Below are 21,252 nucleotides of genomic sequence, written 5' to 3'. Positions count from 1 at the left end.
AGTTAGCCTATTCTATAATTCTTCTCCAAAATATATTTTCTCCAACCCCAAATATAAATCATGAACTGATATGTTATATCATCCAGAGTTTCATTCTTTAAAAGTTAATAAACATCTTCTTTAATGCACCTTCACGCACACATAGAGATCCTGGCATCCAAGGACATAGTTATATTGTTTAAAGTAATAAAAATTTTTATGTACATTCTGAGTAAAGAAGTAAAACATTTAGGAAAATAACTAGAAAGATATACACCAAAATTATTTTTTTAAAATTATCATTGGGTTAGGGTGATAGGATTATGGGCTTTGTTTTCCTTTTCTTTTTTAAAAATTTACATAATATGACTCTCTTTTATAATAAACATATAATAACCTACAATTATCCCTAACAAGGTATGGAGCTATTAGTCATTCCTACGCTAGTATGAACTAGTTTCCCATGCAGTCTGAGCATCTTGTCCCTTAACACTTTGCAGAGATGACCACACCAAAGCAATAAGCTATCCTGATTTAGAGAGAAGGTGAGAATGAATTAATAGAATTGGAGGGTAGACAGAGGTTGTACAGGACTAAAAATTAGTGCAGCAAGAAAGATTTACAAAAAAAGGGGTATAAAGAGTCTAAAAACAAATTCTACCTACTTTATTTTTGCCTGGATTTGAAGAAGGCAAGGAAACATTCTTCCTCTTCCCCTCTTATGTATGTGGAACAATTAGGTAAGCCACATTTAAGGGAATTTCTGCTACTTTGGTAATATATAATTCTTGCTTTACAGATGAAATAACTGATTGCTGGAGTACCAGCCGAAGGGCATGCAGACCCACACAACTGGTTACTTTTCTGGATGGTCCTACAATTCAATTTCTGATCTTCTATTTTGACTCCTTTGGGAGATTCTTGGATTTTAGAAAAGAATCAGATGAGCAAGTCTTTCCAATGATCTGAAAAAAATGCTCTCCTACCACTCAATTTTCTCAACTCTACTGGAAAGTTTAGGGACTGCTGGTTTAACAGAGAAAAATAAAGATAACTCCATCTCTCCTGCCCACTCTTAGGATAAAGTTTCTGAGATCCTATATGATCTCATATTATATGATATAAACACTACTTATTGTTTTGTTTGGAAAAATGATATTAAAGATTCAATTTGTGTAAAGGAACTTCAGAAAGTCTTTCCTTTCCCAAAACTATGAGCCCATCTTCTACTTCCTTGTCATAGTTGATACACACACGTATCCACTAAGTGTGTACACACACAGTCAATACTAAATTACCAAATTTAATAGGAAAGAGAAATCCAAAGTTAAGAGTATAAGCTGCATTGATAATATTTCCCCTGCTACTAATTTTACTGCTTACTAAAGCTAAATTTGCTTTACTATGAAAGCAAATTCAAAGCAACTGTTCTAAGAAAAAAAAAAAAAAGCAACTGTTCTAAATTAGACCTATTTTCTCATTCAAAGGATTATGCACATCAAACTATCAATGTAATACTATTTTGGGATTTACGAGTTCTCTCAGTTGTGGGTCATACCTATTTATATACACTAACGGAGAAGAGCAGTAGTCCAGAAAATTAAAGTAAGTCCTTCCATTCCTAGATTTTAACTTTGCTTTAGAATGGTTCGCATAAAGTCTGGCAGCAGGTTTACCTTCCTAATTGTTTTATGTTAATATTATAAATAGGTTTGAATTCCAAGTTTCTTAGCACATGATATACCAGAGGGGCAATGGTAATAGAAGTTAAATTAAAATTTTTTCATCCATAGTCCAGTAGATTATAAATGCATATATATAAATTTGAAAAAATTGCATATCTAATGCTTATCAGAATAACTGGCACATATCTTTGTTTACTGAAACAAATATAACTTAGCAATCTGAGAATTATATATTTATATCTGCATGAAAACAAAATCCCAGCTATGTTTCCATAGTATACAGCCACTGCCAATAATTGTATCGGTTGTGCCTGCATGGAGCCCCTGGCTGAGGGGTGAGTTGTGGCTGAAATCAGTTTTCCATGGACAGAGCAATGTGCTCTTGCTCCAGGGTGTCTCAGTCTACAGTGTCTGCTCAGAAGAAGCAGGGTGTCTTTTTCTAATTCGTGCTCCAGAGGGAGTGGCCTTTATCTATTTTACACAAAGGCACTAAATGTGTTACCAGTCCCCTGACTTTGTGACTGCGTTTTGAATTGGGTGAGGTGAATTTGAATGTCAGAAGAATTTTTAAAAATTTGACAGTCCGTATATCTTGGGGCAACAAAGGTTACACACATACTTGCATACAGACATATATACCCTAAAGTACATTATTTACAAACTTTGCTAAATACAAAACTAGAAGACTTAGAAAAACAGTATTACATGTATAGTTCTTCTTGCAGTCCAGTGAAGCAATGTTCTTGGAACAGATTTCCTTAGAATTCTTGTGGTGGGCAGTGTGGTTGGTAGTATCTTGCTAAATGACTTCTTTTGTTTGTTGACACGGTCTCTTTCTTTTCGGACCTTGGGCTTTAGATTTTCTGTCTTTAATACTTCTGGGAAGAGGGATGGTTTTGAGTTTTTCTGAGCTTCCACAATTTTGTATTTTAAAGACTGTGATTCAGGGAACTTGGCATATTTTTCATCACAAATTCCATCTTCTCTTACAGAAAGAGTATGTATTTTTTTGTATTGTGCAAATGTTACTAAATGTTGTTTTTTATTATTATTATTATTTCCTTTCAATCTCCGAATATACTGGTCTTCTAACTTTGATTTCTCCCCAGCCTCTAAATTGAAATGAGTTAAAGTGCTACTCTGCCTGGAAGGAAAAGTGTATTTGTATACATAGTCTTCATTTTCACTTGGCATTTTGCAATTAGGAATTCTTGGATAAAGTGACAGTACAGCTTCAGGTTTTTCCTGTGCTATCAACTTACACATATTATGCTCTTTTTTTTCAAGGGGCTTTGTTTTTAGTGTCCTTTCAAAGCAAACATTTGACTGACTTGTTTTTGATTTGCCACTCCAACTATGTGGGTCTTGAATATCTGTTTTAAAATCATAATTTTCTGCTCGAGGAAGCTGGATAAAACCATATTCTTTCCTGTGTTTCTTAAGCACTATATCTGTAAGTCTTTCTGATGACTTATTTAAGGGAATCACTTGGGTATTTTTGATGAAAGAAGGTTGTAGTTTAATTAATCTCAGGGTTTGGGCTCCTTCTTCAGGATAGTATCTTTTCTGTTCCTCAATTATTGATGGATTTTCCTTAATATGCTGTAAGGAAAAATATTCCCTTTCTTCCTTCTTGGTCAGTTCCGTTTCAGTAAGTCTATCTTTAGGAACTTTTTGTAAAGTTGTTTTTTGAATAATTTTTGAATATTTATTTTGCTTTTCTGAATTCTCTTCCATAAGTTGATTTTCATTTCTAAAAGATAAATCTGGCTTTATACATTTTAATGGTATAGTACTAGAATTGATCAAATTTATATGTTGGTTGATCCCCTCTAATTGTCTTTCTGTGAGTAGTCCTGACTTTGAAAGTTTTTCTATAAAAAGGCTCTGGAGGTGTTTGCTTAAATTGGCTTTTAGATTTAAAAGTTCATTTTCTGTTAAAGTTATAAGATAGTTTTGTAGAGATTTATTTAAAGGATATTTCATCTTTAAGTCAAGTCTTTTCCCAAAACTCCCCCTTGAAATGTCTTGTCTTAACTCATGAAAAGATATGGAGGCACTTTTAGTTCTTAGAGAAGACATGTTTGAGTGGACAGTCTCAGATTCTGTCTCTTTAAATAAACTGCTTTCAGAAAGGTTTTTTAGGAAATAGTTTTGGAGAATTTCATTTAAAAAAGATCTTAGCTTTATTTCCAAATGTTTATCTATGAAATGATGATTAAAATTATTTACAAAAGACATGATTTCTTTTACAGTTTCTGAATATTTTTCCAGAAAAATATTTTGCCCTTTTGGCTCCACTTTCTCATTCATCAAATACAGATTTTGATAGATTTTTGGTAAGTCTTCTTTGGTGATGTGTCCAGATTCTGAAAGTCTTTCTACAAGGTAATGTTGGATATGTTTACTTAGTTCAGATTTTAAATTTTTTATTTCTGACTCTGAGAGTTCTTCTAGAAATATACGCAGTTTTGGACTCAAAATAGGTTTTCTGTCTAATTTATCTGCTTTATCAAAATTCTCTTTGATTTCTTCAAGGTCTTCTGTATTATTTGGAACAGGATGCTGAATTAGTCTTTCTAATTCTTTTTCTGGTTGTCTTCTATCAAACTGATTATATTTGAAAAAAATATTAAACACATGTTTTAAGAAGGATTTTAACATTATTACATCTGAATCATTAAGTTTACCCATTAATGAGTTAGTTAAATTTTCTAAAGTAGAATTTAGATCATTTTCTTCTCTATCAAACCTCTGACTATTATTTGGCATATCTGTTTTTTTATCTGGTGCTGACGGATATTTTGAATGTTGTAGGGATAAATTTTGACCTTCATCCACATATTCAACTCTATTCAAAGAAGTGGTTTCTTTGGGAATGATGAGTGTATTCTGCTCTGAAAGAGGTTCTGTACTGCTTTGGGTTTCCAAATAATCCTCTGTGGAATACTTTGGCTCTTCTCCAGCAAAGACGGTCTCTGAAGCCATCACAGATCTCTTCTGATATTCTTTATCTAATTCTATCACTTTGATTATCCCAGATTCCAAAAGTCTATCTATAGGAAATGCTTGTATTATCTGGCTTATAACAGATTTGGCCTGTGGCAATTCTATTTCATCATTGTTTTCTTCATATTGAAGTAGAATATTTGAAGATATACTCTCCCAAGCTGTGGGTAATTGATTCTGCAAATTTACTGATGTCTCACTTAATTCTTTCACTCCCACTTCCAACTCTGAGAAGACAGGTGCAGTGAATATTTGCTTTATAACATAATCATGTGCACTGTCACTTACATCTGGTTTAGAGCTAGACAGTTCAATTTTTGAATGATTCTTTTTGAAATCATTTTTTATTGGAAAATCAATCTCACCAGCTTCCAAGTGTTTTTCAGAGACAAGTGCCCTTTCTACCACTGGAGAATTTCTTGGTCCACCTTCTGAAAGTGAATCTGCAGGAATATCTTTAATTATTTGTCTTAAAAGAGACTTTGAACTTAAAATATCTTTTTCTGAAACCCAGCTATTTAAATCTTTAACTTTTTCAAATACTTTGTTTTCCAAACTACTTGGTGGCTCATCATAAACACTCGGAAGTGGAGAACTACGACTTTCCTTTCTTGCTTCAGTGTCCACAGAAGACTCTGGTTTAGAAAATAATTTATCTGAAAGGTCTTGCAGATTTTTACTTAAAATTGACTTGAGCATAATTGATTGTTTTAAACTTTCTAGGTGAGAAGTAAGATTTAATGATTTTGAGAAGCGACATGTATTTACATTTCCAGTCATTGATGATTCTCCTTCAAAATTAGGTAGAGATACATTTGGTAGTCTTTCTTTTAACTTTTTCTTAGTGTCTAAAGTCTTTATTGTGATGAAATCGGGATCATGGGCTAACTTTAGCTTAGTCTTTGTGTCTAAAGTCTTTGCTGTGGTGATGCCAGGATCATGAGGCCAGGTTTTATTAGTAGGTCTTGCAGTTTTTGAATATGTTGGGTAAGGAGGATCTTGGTCTTCATGCTCTATAACCTCTGCACTTAAAATATTTCTACATTTGTACATATCTTGCTCTTTCCTTTTTCCGACTGACATTTTGTGGTTTATATTCCTTAGAAAAGGATCAAAACCATTCTTAGAGTTGAATTCCTGGAACTGTAATGTTAAAAACAAAAGGTTAGAAAATTCTGTAGTATTTATTTGAATTTATAATAAATTTGCTAGTTAATTTTCTTTGAGCAATCTGTCAAATTATCTATTCATCTACTTACTGTCTACAAAGAGAAAACTAATTATTTTAAAATATTTGAAATTGGAATGAAAATTTTAAGGCAAAATTTAAAAATTCCTAATTCTGATACTATACTATTTTGTATCTGAGAGCTTTTTGCCACCTAGAGTATTTTAAATACTTAAACTGCATTCATAGTTTTTTTTAAAAAGAACTTAATTTCCAGTGTTAGCTGCACTTACTTAGACAATAGCTAACATCAAGATTTAAGTCCTATATTTAAACCAATTAATAACCAAAGTGAAGAAATACTTAGATAATAATACACTTATACTTGGTGACTTCAATCTAGCTCTTTCTACCCTCGATAGGTCTTCTAAGCACAACATCTCCAAAGAAACGAGAGCTTTAAATGATACACTGGACCAGATGGATTTCACATATATCTACAGAACTTTATATCCAAACTCAACTGAATACACATTCTTCTCAAGTGCACATGGAACTTTCTCCAGAATAGACCACATACTGGGTCACAAATCGGGTCTGAACTGATACTAAAAGATTGGGATCGTCCCCTGCATATTCTCAGACCATAATGCCTTGAAATTAGAACTAAATCACAACAAGAAGTTTGGAAGGACCTCAAACACGTGGAGGTTAAGGACCATCCTGCTAAAAGATGAAAGGGTCAACCAGGAAATTAAGGAAGAATTAAAAAAGATTCATGGAAACTAATGAGAATGAAGATACAACCGTTCAAAATCTTTGGGATGCAGCAAAAGCAGTCCTAAGGGGGAAATACATCGCAATACAAGCATCCATTCAAAACTGGAAAGAACTCAAATACAAAAGCTAACCTTACACATAAAGGAGCTAGAGAAAAAACAGCAGATGGACCCTACACCCAACAGAAGAAGAGACTTAATTAAAATTCGAGCAGAACTCAAGGAAATCGAGACCAGAAAAAATGTGGAACAGATCAACAAAACCAGGAGTTGGTTCATGAAAGAATTAATAAGATACATAAACCATTAGCCAGCATTATTAAAAAGAGAGAGAAGACTCAAATTAATAAAATCATGAATGAGAAAGGAGAGATCACTACCAACACCAAGGAAATACAAACGATTTTAAAAACATATTATGAGCAGCTATACGCCAATAAATTAGGCAATCTAGAAGAAATGGACGCATTCCTGGAAAGCCACAAACTACCAAAACTGGAACAGGAAGAAATAGAAAACCTGAACAGGCCAATAACCAGGGAGGAAATTGAAGCAGTCATAAAAACCTCCCAAGACACAAGAGTCCAGGGCCAGATGGCTTCCCAGGGGAATTCTATCAAACGTTTAAAGAAGAAATCATACCTATTCTACTAAAGCTGTTTGGAAAGATAGAAAGAGATGGAGTACTTCCAAATTCGTTCTATGAGGCCAGCATCACCTTAATTCCAAAACCAGACAAAGACCCCACCAAAAAGGAGAATTACAGACCAATATCCCTGATGAACATGGATGCAAAAATTCTCAACAAGATACTAGCCAATAGGAAAAAAAAAAAAAGATACTAGCCAATAGGATCCAACAATACATTAAGAAAATTATTCACCATGACCAAGTAGGATTTATCCCCGGGACACAAGGCTGGTTCAACACTCGTAAAACAATCAATGTGATTCATCATATCAACAAGAGAAAAAACAAGAACCATATGATCCTCTCATTAGATGCAGAGAAAGCATTTGACAAAATACAGCATCCATTTCTGATCAAAACTCTTCAGAGTGTAGGGATAGAGGGAACATTCCTCAGCATCTTAAAAGCCATCTACAAAAAGCCCACAGCAAATATCATTCTCAATGGGGAAGCACTGGGAGCCTTTCCCTTAAGATCAGGAACAAGACAGGGATGTCCACTCTCACCACTGCTATTCAACATAGTACTGGAAGTCCTAGCCTCAGCAATCAGACAACAAAAAGACATTAAAGGCATTCAAATTGGCAAAGAAGAAGTCAAACTCTCCCTCTTCGCCGATGACATGATACTCTACATAGAAAACCCAAAAGCCAAAAAAAAAAAAAAAAAAAAAAAACCCAAAAGCCTCCACCCCAAGATTGGTAGAACTCATATAGCAATTTGGTAGCGTGGCAGGATACAAAATCAATGCCCAGAAATCAATGGCATTTCTATACACTAACAATGAGACTGAAGAAAGAGAAATTAAGGAGTCAATCCCATTTACAATTGCACCCAAAAGCATAAGATACCTAGGAATAAACCTAACCAAAGAGGTAAAGGATCTATACCCTCAAAACTATAGAACACTTCTGAAAGAAATTGAGGAAGACACAAAGAGATGGAAAAATATTCCATGCTCATGGATTGGCAGAATTAATATTGTGAAAATGTCAATGTTACCCAGGGCAATTTACACGTTTAATGCAATCCCTATCAAAATACCATGGACTTTCTTCAGAGAGTTAGAACAAATTATTTTAAGATTTGTGCGGAATCAGAAAAGACCCCGAATAACCAGGGGAATTTTAAAAAAGAAAACCATATCTGGGGGCATCACAATGCCAAATTTCAGGTTGTACTACAAAGCTGTGGTCGTCAAGACAGTGTGGTACTGGCACAAAAACAGACACATAGATCAATGGAACAGAATAGAGAACCCAGAAGTGGACCCTGAACTTTATGGCCAACTAATATTCGATAAAGGAGGAAAGACTATCCATTGGAAGAAAGTCTCTTCAATAAATGGTGCTGGGAAAATTGGACATCCACATGCAGAAGAATGAAACTAGACCACTCTCTTTCACCATACACAAAGATAAACTCAAAATGGATGAAAGATCTAAATGTGAGACAAGATTCCATCAAAATCCTAGAGGAGAACACAGGCAACACCCTTTTTGAACTCGGCCACGGTAACTTTTTGCAAGATACATCCACGAAGGCAAAAGAAACAAAAGCAAAAATGAACTATTGGGACTTCATCAAGATAAGAAGCTTTTGCACAGCAAAGGATACAGTCAACAAAACTAAAAGACAACCTACAGAATGGGAGAAGATATTTGCAAATGACGTATCAGATAAAGGGCTAGTTTCCAAGATCTATAAAGAACTTCTTAAACTCAACACCAAAGAAACAAACAATCCAATCATGAAATGGGCAAAAGACATGAAGAGAAATCTCACAGAGGAAGACATAGACATGGCCAACATGCACATGAGAAAATACTCTGCATCACTTGCTATCAGAGAAATACAAATCAAAACCACAATGAGATACCACCTCACACCAGTGAGAATGGGGAAATTAACAAGGCAGGAAACAACAAATGTTGGAGAGGATGAGGAGAAAAGGGAACCCTCTTACACTGTTGGTGGGAATGTGACTGGTGCAGCCACTCTGGAAAACTGTGTGGAGGTTCCTCAAAGAATTAAAAATAGACGTGCCCTACGACCCAGCAATTGCACTGTTGGGGATTTACCCCAAAGATTCAGATGCAATGAAACTCCGGGACACCTGCACCCCAATGTTTCTAGCAGCAATGTCCACAATACCCAAACTGTGGAAGGAGCCTCAGTGTCCATTGAAAGATGAATGGATAAAGAAGATGTGGTTTATGTATACAATGGAATATTCCTCAGCCATTAGAAACGACAAATACCCACCATTTGCTTCAACGTGGATGGAACTGGAGGGTATTATGCTGAGTGAAGTAAGTCAATCGGAGAAGGACAAACAGTGTATGTTCTCATTCATTTGAGGAATATAAATAACAGTGAAAGGGAATATAAGGGAAGGGAGAAGAAAAAGACTCCTAACTCGGGGAAACGAACTAGGGGTGGTGGAAGGGGAAGAGGGCGGGGGGTGGAGGTGAATGGGTGACGGGCACTGAGGGGGGCACTTGATGGGATGAGCACTGAGTGTTATTCTGTATGTTGGTAAACTGAACACCAATAAAAAATTAATTTATTTTTTAAAAAATAAATAAATTTAAAAAAAAAGATTTAAGTCCTATCCTAGAAATATTTACCATTTTAGTAGCAATCCAAAAAAACATTTAAATGCAAAGCAAGTAGTAGATATTCTATTACAAGTATCACAAATATTTTCTAAAGATTTACTTGGGAGCATAGATCATCTGCTTTTAAGTCTGCAAATTTTAACAATGATGATGAGTTTCACCCACTCCTTAGCATGTCACAGTAGAATCTTACTTTTTGATGAATATCACACATGCCTGATAAATGGCTAAAAGAGAGTAGTATAAAAAATTCTGGATTATAGGGAAATTTCAGTGTAATATCCATGGGCAGTTTTGTTGCTCTGGGATCGAACTTGTCTATCACTGAAATAGCCTTTGGGATGAAGTTTATTCAAATATTTCAAACATATTCTAATGTTTGTTCATACAACTTCTATATTATCCTGTTGAAAAAAAGCAAAATGTGAAGTAATCAGCTTAGTATTTGTTTTAGTTTATTTCAACTTAGTTGTTCAAACTTCATTGTAATGGATACAATTTATTATAACTGTTCCTCAAATGTTGATATCCAGATGACAACATAAGAATTCCCTGGGTTTTTCTGAGAAATACAGATTCCCAGGCTCCACTTCCAGATTGAGATTCATCAGGTCAGAGGTAGGACCTGAGAACAGATATTTTTTTAAAAGACAGCCAGGTGTTTATAATGGGTAGTATGGTTTAGGAACCATTAAATTATATAAAATATTACAGAAGCCTAGTATTTAAATATAATTGCTATTGGGATAGGATAATTCAGGACTCACCAGATACTTTGGTTTGAATTCTATAAATTCTGGTCTGAAAGATGGTAAAGTGTATTCCACTGGTGAAAAAATCACCTTATAAAAAGAGAAGTTTTAATTTTAGACTGCTTATAATGCAAGGATATTTCCCAAGATAATTTTATTCTTTCAATGTATAAAGACATAAAAAAGCTTAAAACCTAAATATTTTTCTCGTAACTACTATAATTTACTTTGTCAATTATCAAAGAAATCTATACATATATAATACATTTACACATATCATCTTAGCTTCCTTGATACTATAATATTCATCCTGAGTTTGTAAAATCAAGACAATGCACAGCAACTTGAAGCAGAAACAAAAGCAGAAAATAGAATTGTGAGAATTAATATAATTTCATTTTAAAAGGTTATAAAATGGATTAGATAATAACTGGCATTTAGGGGCCCCGGGTGGTTCAGTTGGTTAAGCATCCAATTCTTGATTTTGACTTAGGTTATGATCTCAGGGTCGTGAGATCTAGCCCCGCATGAGGCTCATGTGCTGGGTGTGGAGCCTGCTTAGGATTCTCTCTTCCTTTCCCTCTGCCCCTTCTTACCTTTAAAAAATAAATAAATAAATGGCATTTGGGATAGAAAGCATTTTTAATGATTCCTTTACCTGTAATTGCTAAATGGGTACTTACACTGCCTAAGGAAACACTTGATTCTAGATTAAGGTCTATAGGAACAATTATAGAATCATAGAACCACTGAATTTTTGGAGATGAAAGATGCTTTAGAGATAATCCAATCTGACTCCTTGTTTCATACAAGAATCTGAACTTGAAGTTTGTTGCCCCAAGTTATCCAGATGATTAGTAGCCTAAATCCTAAGCATCTTAAATTTTCATTGGATACTCCTTCCACTATACAATCAAGACTGCAGCGACTAAAAGTGATTCTTTGGAAGCATCATAATGTGTATTCACCCTGACAACTCAGCTAGACAAAACTTGACACCATCTCTTTGAGAGTACTTAGTACTACAAACTACTTTCCAATATATTATCTCCTTTAGACAGCAGGAGGTTTATTATATATCAAGTTAATTAAAATAGCAGTTCAATGAATGATGTTTCCATTAGTAATACCTTTAACTGTTCATTAATATTAAGCAGTTAATAACATGACTTTAAATTTTCATCAGCTTCCCACTTTTGCAGCTATTTGTCTTAACGCATGACTAAATTATTTCTACAAGTTTCTCAATATTCCCTATAATTTCTCCCCTTCAGACAGATGTGTCTATGAATTCTTGAAATACACCTCAGACTTTTCCACATCTGTTCTTTTGATTGTTTTGTTTTTCTTTGCTTGAATTTCTCCAAATTTCCCTAAAACAGCTTGAACTCCAACATTTGAAATTCCATTATTTTAAACAAATTTAGTAGAAAATTTATAAATGAAATATATATGACAAAGAAGCTGAAGAACAGTAAAAATATATATATTATCTTTTTTTGTAAAAAGCACAAAAGATATAAAAACTCTTCCCTAATATAAGCTTAAAAGAATGTGTGAAAGGACATAAAATGCTAACATCTCTAGACAAGAACTTTTATGCCATTTAACTCTGTATTGTTATTTAAAGAATATGAAGTGCTTTATGAATTAAAAAAAAAAAACCAGTACATTTACACTAGAGAGAAATACTTTAAGCATTTATCTCAGGAAGTCAGAAAATGACAGTAAAACAAACCAATATAGAAGCTTCAAGATGATGGACTAAACATGTGGTTCTATTCTCTCCTACCTCCCAAGGTCCTAGTGAATTAACAGAAAACAATATTTCAAAAAGAAAAATCCCATAGTAATACTGGAAATCAATAAGATGAGACACCAGGATTTAGAAAGTTGAGAAAATTCAGAAATTATGAAAGCAGATGAGATTGATTGAATAGAAACTCCCATCAAGAAAATTAGAGCCTTGAATGACAGAAATCAGGTGGATCTTAGAAGCAAAAAATTCAAGGACAACATATCAAAGAGTTTCAGATGATGGTACAATTATCATTAATTAAAAAGCTGCATTCAGAACAGCTGGATCTTCTCCTTTTCAGCATACCAGAGTATATGCTGCTGGTAGCATTGTCTTTCTCAGTCATCTACCCAGAACATCAAAAAACCTGCTTTCTAAAGTAAATGTGCCATCTGCCTAGGTAGAGATCCTATGAGTTTTGAGCCTTGATAGGGAAGCAGAATAGACCTTGCTGTCGATGACATTTCCACATCAGATAACAAAAAGGGTATACAAAGAAAGAAAAGGAAGTTCCATCTAGGAGAGAAAATCATGGGTTCTTTGGAAATATTGTTGAGTCCCCAGCCATCCTGCCTAGCCTCTTCCATCCCCATTTACCCTCCAGGGAAGCTTGCCTGTCACACAAAGCATAACTATACAGTCAATATATTCCTTCATTCACAAACATAAAATGAGCCAACAAAGTTTACCAGATACATGAGGAAAATCAATACATGCAATGAAGAATCAATAAGAACAAACAGAATTAACCCCAGAGTAAATAGAGATTATTTCTGAGGAATGTGAGGAGAAGGTGACCCTTGGAAAACATTCCAAATAGTATCTTGAGATATTAAAAAAATATCTTAAGATTTTCAAAAAAATAGTATCTCAAGATATCAAAAAGATCATGATTTCCTCTTAGCTGTGTAATAGGTATCTCAGATTTAACAAATCACAAAAGAGAATTCTGGATTACTAATGCTGTTCCCCTCCCTCTCTCTAAAACCCATAGAACCTTGGCCTTTCTCTATTTTTCCTCATCTCAGTTATTGATTATACCATCTACTGGCTTATAACCTAAATCATTTTTTATTTCTCTCCTTCTCTTTACCATATCTAATCCAGCATTAACTCCTGTGTTTGCTGCCTTCAAAATATATCGAATGTCCAGCTATATCCCATCAACCCCACTACAATTGTAGCACAAGCCACTATGATCTTTTTCCAAACGTTAGTCTCCTAACTAGCCTCTTGTTCTCTGTGACAGGGACTGATCATTGACTTCCCACAATATATATTATCTTAGGAACATAAATTCTTTTAGCATTTAGGTAGAAATGTTCCCTGCTTAAAAAAAGAAAAAAAAAAAAAAACAAACCCTACATTTTCCAGCCTCTGTTGAAGACAAGGGTAACTATGTGACGAGTTTCTGGCCAACTACATATAACTGGAAGTTGTTGGGAGAATCTCCTGAAAGACTATCTTAAAATAGAGGGATGCCTGGGTGGCTCAGTGATTGAGCGTCCGCCTTTGTCTCAGGTCATGATCCTGGGGTTCCGGGATCAAGTTCCACATTGGACTCCCTGCATGGAGCCTGCTTCTCCCTCTGCCTGTGTCTCTGCCTCTCTTTCTCTGTCTCTCATGAAAACAAACAAACAAACAAACAAACAAACAAACAAACAAACGGCAGACTCAGCTGACAGGATCTAACTGACCTGCCTGAATTCCAAGTTATGTGAGACAGAGCTGAACTAGTCAGTCCTTCCTGTATCGACCCAGCAAGATTAAAACATACATACATAATGATTTGCACATAAGGTCTTCCTATGCTTTATCTAGTTCAATCAAGGTAACTGGGAATTGGGCTCATGGGGGCCACTGCTCAAGACCAAGAGTGCTGCTATCCTAGGAAGAAGTAAAGCAAGAGTAAAAATGCCATGAAATTTCCTATCATTTTGAAGATGGCCTTTTCTTCATTGGGTATTTGCTTAGTTGCCATAAAATTTGATTGTTTTCCAGAGCTCCTATGAAGCTGGCTCAGATAGCTTCTGGATGCTTTTTCAATGTTTTTCAGAGGAATAAAAACTTGGAGCTGTTTATTCTACCATTTTGTTTATATCACTTTCCTTGAATATTTATTCAATATGGTGGGGGTCTTCTTGCAATGAATTCTCAGCTTTTGTTTGCTGAAAGGGTATTTTAACTTCTGTTTTGAAAAATAGTATAACTGGTTAAAGAATTCTAGGTTCGTGATGTTTTTCCTTCTATTAAAGATGGCATTACACAGTCCTCTCCCTTGCATAATCTCTAACAAAAAGTCTGTTATATTTCTTCCTCTACAATAAATGTGCCTTCTTCTCCCCTCCCCCTAAGGTTTTCTCTTTACTACTGATTCTCAGCAAAGTGATTATGATATGTCTGAGAATTTTGTTAGGTCTATTCTCTTTGAGTTCATTGAATTTCTTGTTCTGTGGTTTATTTTATTTTATTTTTTTTTAAAATTTTTTTTTTATTTATTTATGATAGGCACACAGTGAGAGAGAGAGAGAGAGAGGCAGAGACACAGGCAGAGGGAGAAGCAGGCTCCATGCACCGGGAGCCCGACGTGGGATTCGATCCCGGGTCTCCAGGATCGCGCCCTGGGCCAAAGGCAGGCGCCAAACCGCTGCGCCACCCAGGGATCCCTGTTCTGTGGTTTATAGTTTCATTAAATATGAAAAACTTTTGGCCATAATTTCTTCAAATACATTTTTTAGTTTCGCCTCCCTGTAAGTCTCCAATTACATGTATGTCTTACCCCTTGATATTTTCATACAAGTTACTTACACTTTCCTTTTTTAAAATTTTTTTCTCATTGTGCTTTATTCTATAACTTCTATCCCTTCAGGTTTATTGATATTTTGCTAGCATCTAATATTACTATTACTTCCTTTTTCATCTCTAAAAATTCCATTTTGTCTATCTATACCTTCCATTTCTTTCCTCATCATGCTCATGTTTATTCTACCATCTTGAATATATGGAATGTATTTTTAATAGTTCTTTAAACATCCTTTTCTGTTAGTTCCATCTTCTCTGTCATTTCTATGTCTGTTCCTATTAATTGATTTTCCCCTGCATTATGGGTCAAATTTTCTTGCTTTTTTCGGTATGTCTATAATTTCTTATTGGATGCTGAGAATGATAAATTTTCTAGATCTTACTTTTGGTTTCTAGATCTTGCTTTCTTCTTTAATCTAGTATTTTATTAGTACATATTAAGTACTAGTACATATTAAGATACTGAGAAACTTATTGGTGGTGAGGGGGTATTGTCCAAAAGCCTTTAATGTAGGGCTTAGTCTCTCAACAAAGATGGGCCTTCTATTTGCTGTCACATATGCGTTTCTCTCTGGCCTATAGGAAAATGGTTTATTTCTAGCTATGTGAGTTCCCAGAATGTTCTACCCAATACTTTTTTTCAGTGGTTCTTTTTCTTGCCTCTACTATTTCACTACTCAGATTAATCCCAAAGACTAAAGGGGACATCCTTCATAGTTATCTGGAGATTTCGTGTTCTACATTTCCTTCCACTCCAGTACTGTACTCCACAAATTTGCCTCTGTGCACCAAACTTTAATCTCTTCAATTCAGTGAGACCTCCAAGCTCTGTTTTGGTTCTCTCTCCTGGTGCTGCTGTGCAGAAAACTGGTGTGACTTTGTCCTTTTCTTAAGAAATTACAGTCCCATGCTATCATCTTCTCAATGTCTAAAAACTGCTTTTCCATAATTTTGTTTCTGGTTTTCTTATTGATAAAGGAAGAAAGACAAATCACATTCCTCTAAACTCCATCTTTACTAGAAGCAGACATGTGACATTTACTTTTCATGGATCTATTACATACATTATTTAGTTTGGCAGAGATTTATATTTAAATTATAATACTATGTTATTTATAAGTACTAATTATTATAAATTATATTTATATAAATTATATTAAATTTTATTATGAATTATACTTATTATACTAATTACTTATTATTTATTATTTATAAATTAACTTTTCTTATATTTTAAAATAGAGCCAATCTATAAACAAAGCATGGGCGATTTAACTAGAGCAATATAACAATGTATTAGAAACCTTGAAAAAAAAAAAAAGAAAAAGAAACCTTGACAGAGAAATGATAATATATAAGTAACAATGACAACAAAAAGAAAATGGAAGGGATAGGAAAATGAAACTTAAAAAAAAATCTTTTTCATCTTTCATAGTAGGAAGTTGGTAGATAATGCCTATTGGTTTATATGACAAGAATTTTTTATTTATTTTTTAAATTCAATTTGCTAACATATAGTATAACACTCAGTACTCATCACATCACATGCCAAGAAATATTTTTTTTTAATTTTTAAATTAAATGTGGGATCTGGGCCAAAGGCAGGCGCCAAACCGCTGCGCCACCCAGGGATCCCCAAGAAATATTTTAAACATATTAATCACAGCGTTACAAATAACCATTAGAAAAATAATGTCTAATAAAACTCAGAAGTTATAGAAAGAAGGTTTGAAATATTATAAATGCTCTAAATCATCTTTCAGAGTGACATCAACATATTCTACCTGAAGTTGATTAGTTGATAAATAAAGTTTGAACTACATAATTTAAAACTATAATAAAACTTACAAGAATTACAAGGCAAATTGTTAAAAGCAGTTGTCTTGGGTAAGGGAGACAGTGTAGCTGTGGGTGGGGAAGGATGACTTTTTCTTTTTATTTTATACCCTTCTGTGCAGTCTGATTTTGGGGGGACTGTGTAGGTATTGTTTTAATTTTTTAAAAAAGCTAGGGGTGGTGGTGATGTGGGAAAACATAAAAGCTTAAAACCTACAAAAAACTACAAAGGGCATTCTTTTTTTCCCCAAAAGGTATTATTAATAGGCATTGATTAAATAATTTTTATGCAGGCTCACGACGAGAGATAGTAGAATTTAGTTGTTTGCAGCACAGACTTCAGAGCAGTCTGCCTCTGTTCAAAACCCAGGCTTACCTTGATTATCCTCAGACTAATCAGTTAGCTAGTCCATGACTTAACTTTACCACACACAAAATAATTTAAAAATATTTACTTCACAGGATTGCTATGGGGATTAAATGAATTCATATATTAAGATAGTAATATAGGAACTTGCAATAAAAGTATTGGGTATTATAATAAAAAATAATGAAATCTTGCCATTTGACAACATGAATGGACTTATAGGGTATCATGCTAAGTGAAATGAGTCAGAAAAAGACAATACATATGATTTCACTTATATGTGGAATTAAAAAAAAACAAAAACAAAACAAAAAACCCAACCAAATAAAAAAAGAAAACCAGACTCTTAAATACAGAAAACTGGTAGCTGCCGGAAGGGAGGCAGATGGGGGGATGGGCAAAATAGATAAGGGAGACTAAGAGGTACACATTTCCAGTTGTAAAATAAAGTCATTGGGAGTCATGAGATATAGATTCCCATGCTGAGGATGAAGTATGAGAAATAGAGCTAAAGGTATGACAGTGGCATTATGTGGTGATAGATGGTGACCACACCCATAATGTGCACTGAATAATGTATAGAATTGTTGAATCAATATGTTGTACATCTGAAATTTATATAACATTGTATGTTTATACTTTAATTATAAAAAAACTATTGCCTATTACTAAAATAAAAACATTACAGCCACTTAAAGTGATGTAATTGATATATAGGTTGTATAAGCAATGAACTACCAGATGAAAGATTAAGGTACAGATGCCTAGTTAATCATAATAAGCAGTCTAGGAAAGCACCAGTAGCATATAGGAAAATATCTGTAAAACTGACTCAAGTGGAATGAAAAAACTTCAATGGATAATATTTTTTTAAAAAAATTAATTAAAATACATGATTATTCATTTGCCAAAAATCCATTGATCTCTACTTCACAAAGAATGAACGTTAACATATGTAAATTCAAAACAATAAAAAACAGAATGTTGGTAGTCAAGAAGTAATGCAGACATTGACAAATGAATCCAACTCTATTACAAATGTAAAATATATAACCTCACTCAAAGGGGTAAGAGAAAAAAGGAACTAACCTTAGTAACTTTGGAAAATAATGTTTTGACTGGAAATTGTAATAAAGACAAAGTAAACTGTACATAAACACTGTGTGCTAGTAGGTAAATTTGTTCTTCATGGGTATGGTCTAATTTTGGAATTCTGACACTACTTTGCACTTATATTGGGATGGAATAAATAAGTAAATAGTGGATGATGACAGCCAAGTTTCTCACTGTGGGAAAGAGAAGTTACATTGGACAAAAGCAAGAAAAGAGGGTTAATAAACTCTGGAACAGATTCAGAGATACCAATATAAACTTATAATTAGCAAAACATATAAAGAGACAGATATATATACAGAAACAGGTATAGACATATGTATACACATGGGTTTGTATACACACGTATATTATTTAACTGTCTGCTGCCTAGACACAATAGCAACACATACACCCAGTTCCCAGACCCTGGTTTCAAAATATCATTCTCCAATATAAATAACCAAAGCTCCTGGTAGAAAAAACTGATTCTAGGATTTGGGTAAGAAAATTACAAGAGAAGCCTGGAATATCTTACAGTACAGAAAGTAGGAAAGTGCTCAAAAAACAAAAGGATGGAGGCATGTTAAAGAAACAAAGGATATACTGAAAGAGTTCCTAAATAAATAATATCGTCTTGGATTATAACCAAAAATATAAAATATACTTATTTAGAAATAAAATAATTCATTAAGAAAAAAGAAAGAAATTGGCTAATATAATGAGGAGATCTAGTTCCAGGGCCTCAATATGACCAAATCACTATCTCTTCATATCTTTCTTCCTCTGTATTGGTTTTCTTATTCATTCCCTCTTATACCACTGCAAGCTCTTGATATAAAAGAATAAAGCATTCTCTTAATATTCTTAAATTATATCATTATCCTTGTAGCCACAGAGACAGTGTTAAGTTTGCCAACTACACCAAAGATTAGAGTTGGGGCAGGGAAGATATCTTCAGGAAGGGATACTGATAAACAAAAACATGTTAACTATATGGGCAATAAATATGTACAGGCATGCTTAATTTGTTTTGCTTTATTGTACCTCCCAGATATCGCATTTTTTTAATAAATTGAAGTTTGTGGCAACCCTGTGTTGAGCAAGAGTATCAGTGCCATTTTCCAACAGCATTTGCTCATTCCATGTCTCTGTTACATTTTGATAATTCTCACAATATTTCAAACCTCTTTGTTATTATTTTACTTGTGTTGATTTGTGATCATTTATTATAATGCTGAAAGCTCAGATGATAGTTTTTAGCAAAAAAGTATTTTTAAATTAAGATATGTACATTTTTAAAGATATAATACTATTGCACACTTAATGGGCTACAGTATAGTGTAAGCATAATTTTTAGATGCATTGGGGGGTCCCCTGGGTGGCTCAGCGGTTAAGCGCCTGCCTTCACTCCAGGGCGAGATCCTGGAGTCCTGGGATTGAGTCTCACATCAGGCTCCCTGTATGGAGGCTGCCTCTCCCTCAGCCTATGTCTCTGCCTCTCTCTCTCTTTGTGTTTCTCATGATAAATAAAAATCTTTAAAAAAAAAATTTTAGATGCATTCTGAAACCAAAAAATGCTTTTGACTTGATTTATTGCAATATTCACTTTATGTAGTGGTTTGAAACCAAACCTGCAATATCTCTGAGGGTGTCTGTAGTATTGAAACAACTGCCTATCTATTTCAGCAAAAATATCAGTAAATTATTACTCATACCAGAAAAAAAGGTATAAATGAATTAAACATATGTAAATACAAAATGCACATATTAGGAAAACATTTAAGAAAATACTGACATAATCCCGGGGAGGAGAAATATCTTTTAAAAAAGATATAAACTAACAGCCACAAAGGGAAAGGTGCCAGATTGGACAACTTAAACACTTAAAATTACTATAAGGACCTCAAAGAAGTTAAAAAAAAAGGTAATAAACAGCATAGATCACAAAGCATTGTTACTTGAAACATATACAGCATTCTCACACATAACCAAATATACAACCCAATTTGTATATATGGGAAGAGATTTTAAGTAGTCAAATAACAGAAATACGGATACAAAAAATAAACACATGAAAGTTGTTCACTTATTAATAGTCAGAAAATGTTAATTAAAATAACAATTGGAATATCATTTTTGGGTGAACAATTAACAAAAACTAGAATGAACAAGGTGTGAAATACTGAATATTTTCTTACATTTGGGTGCAAATGCAAATTAGTAAAAGATAATTTGACAGTATATATATCAAAATTAAATATGCTCATACATTTTGATCCAACAAGTCTATTTCTCATATTTATCCTATAGTATACTTGTACAGGTTAATAAAGATAATACTTACCATTTAGCAAGTGACTATTATGTTCCAAGCCCTTTAAAATTCTTTGAAATAGATGATAGTATAATCATTTTGTAGATGACAAAACTGAAACTCAGATGTAAATTGCCTAAAGGTATATGACCATGAAAGTGGAAGAATCTGGATTTGAACCTAGATATTTCTGCCAGTGAAATCCAAGGTCTTTTTACTATATCACACTAATTCTCTTACCATCACCAAACAATGCCTTGAAATGGTAGGTAAAATCAAATTCCCCATTTTTCCCCACTTTCTTTCATCCTGACCTTTGGAGAAATGATTTAGCATCCTGTCATGATCAGGGTTTAA

The 21,252-nt window shown here is 33.9% G+C and overlaps 1 protein-coding gene across 17 annotated transcripts in view; it reads right to left on the bottom strand.

The window, feature by feature from the left end:
• CATSPERT (catsper channel auxiliary subunit tau) overlaps positions 1 to 21,252 on the bottom strand; it is a 132,599-nt gene that overhangs the window by 22,281 nt on the left and 89,066 nt on the right. For 16 of the 17 annotated variants that reach the window (XR_013373133.1, XM_077885409.1, XM_077885410.1 and 13 more), the window contains 2 exons: positions 10,699 to 10,773; positions 2,370 to 5,816 (listed from right to left, as the gene is read on the bottom strand). Coding sequence is in view for 16 of the 17 variants with exons in the window: in XM_077885409.1 (XP_077741535.1) it covers positions 2,370 to 5,816; positions 10,699 to 10,773 (3,522 nt within the window). In the remaining variant the exon portion in view is untranslated. The remainder of the gene's footprint in view (positions 1 to 2,369; positions 5,817 to 10,698; positions 10,774 to 21,252) is intronic. The other variant, XM_077885408.1, reaches the window with a different exon arrangement.

Source organism: Canis aureus, chromosome 36 (genome assembly GCF_053574225.1).
Source record: "Canis aureus isolate CA01 chromosome 36, VMU_Caureus_v.1.0, whole genome shotgun sequence".
Taxonomy (NCBI): domain Eukaryota; kingdom Metazoa; phylum Chordata; class Mammalia; order Carnivora; family Canidae; genus Canis; species Canis aureus.
The sequence above is the reverse complement of the archived record's forward strand: the minus strand, read 5'-3'. Positions and strand labels throughout refer to the sequence as shown.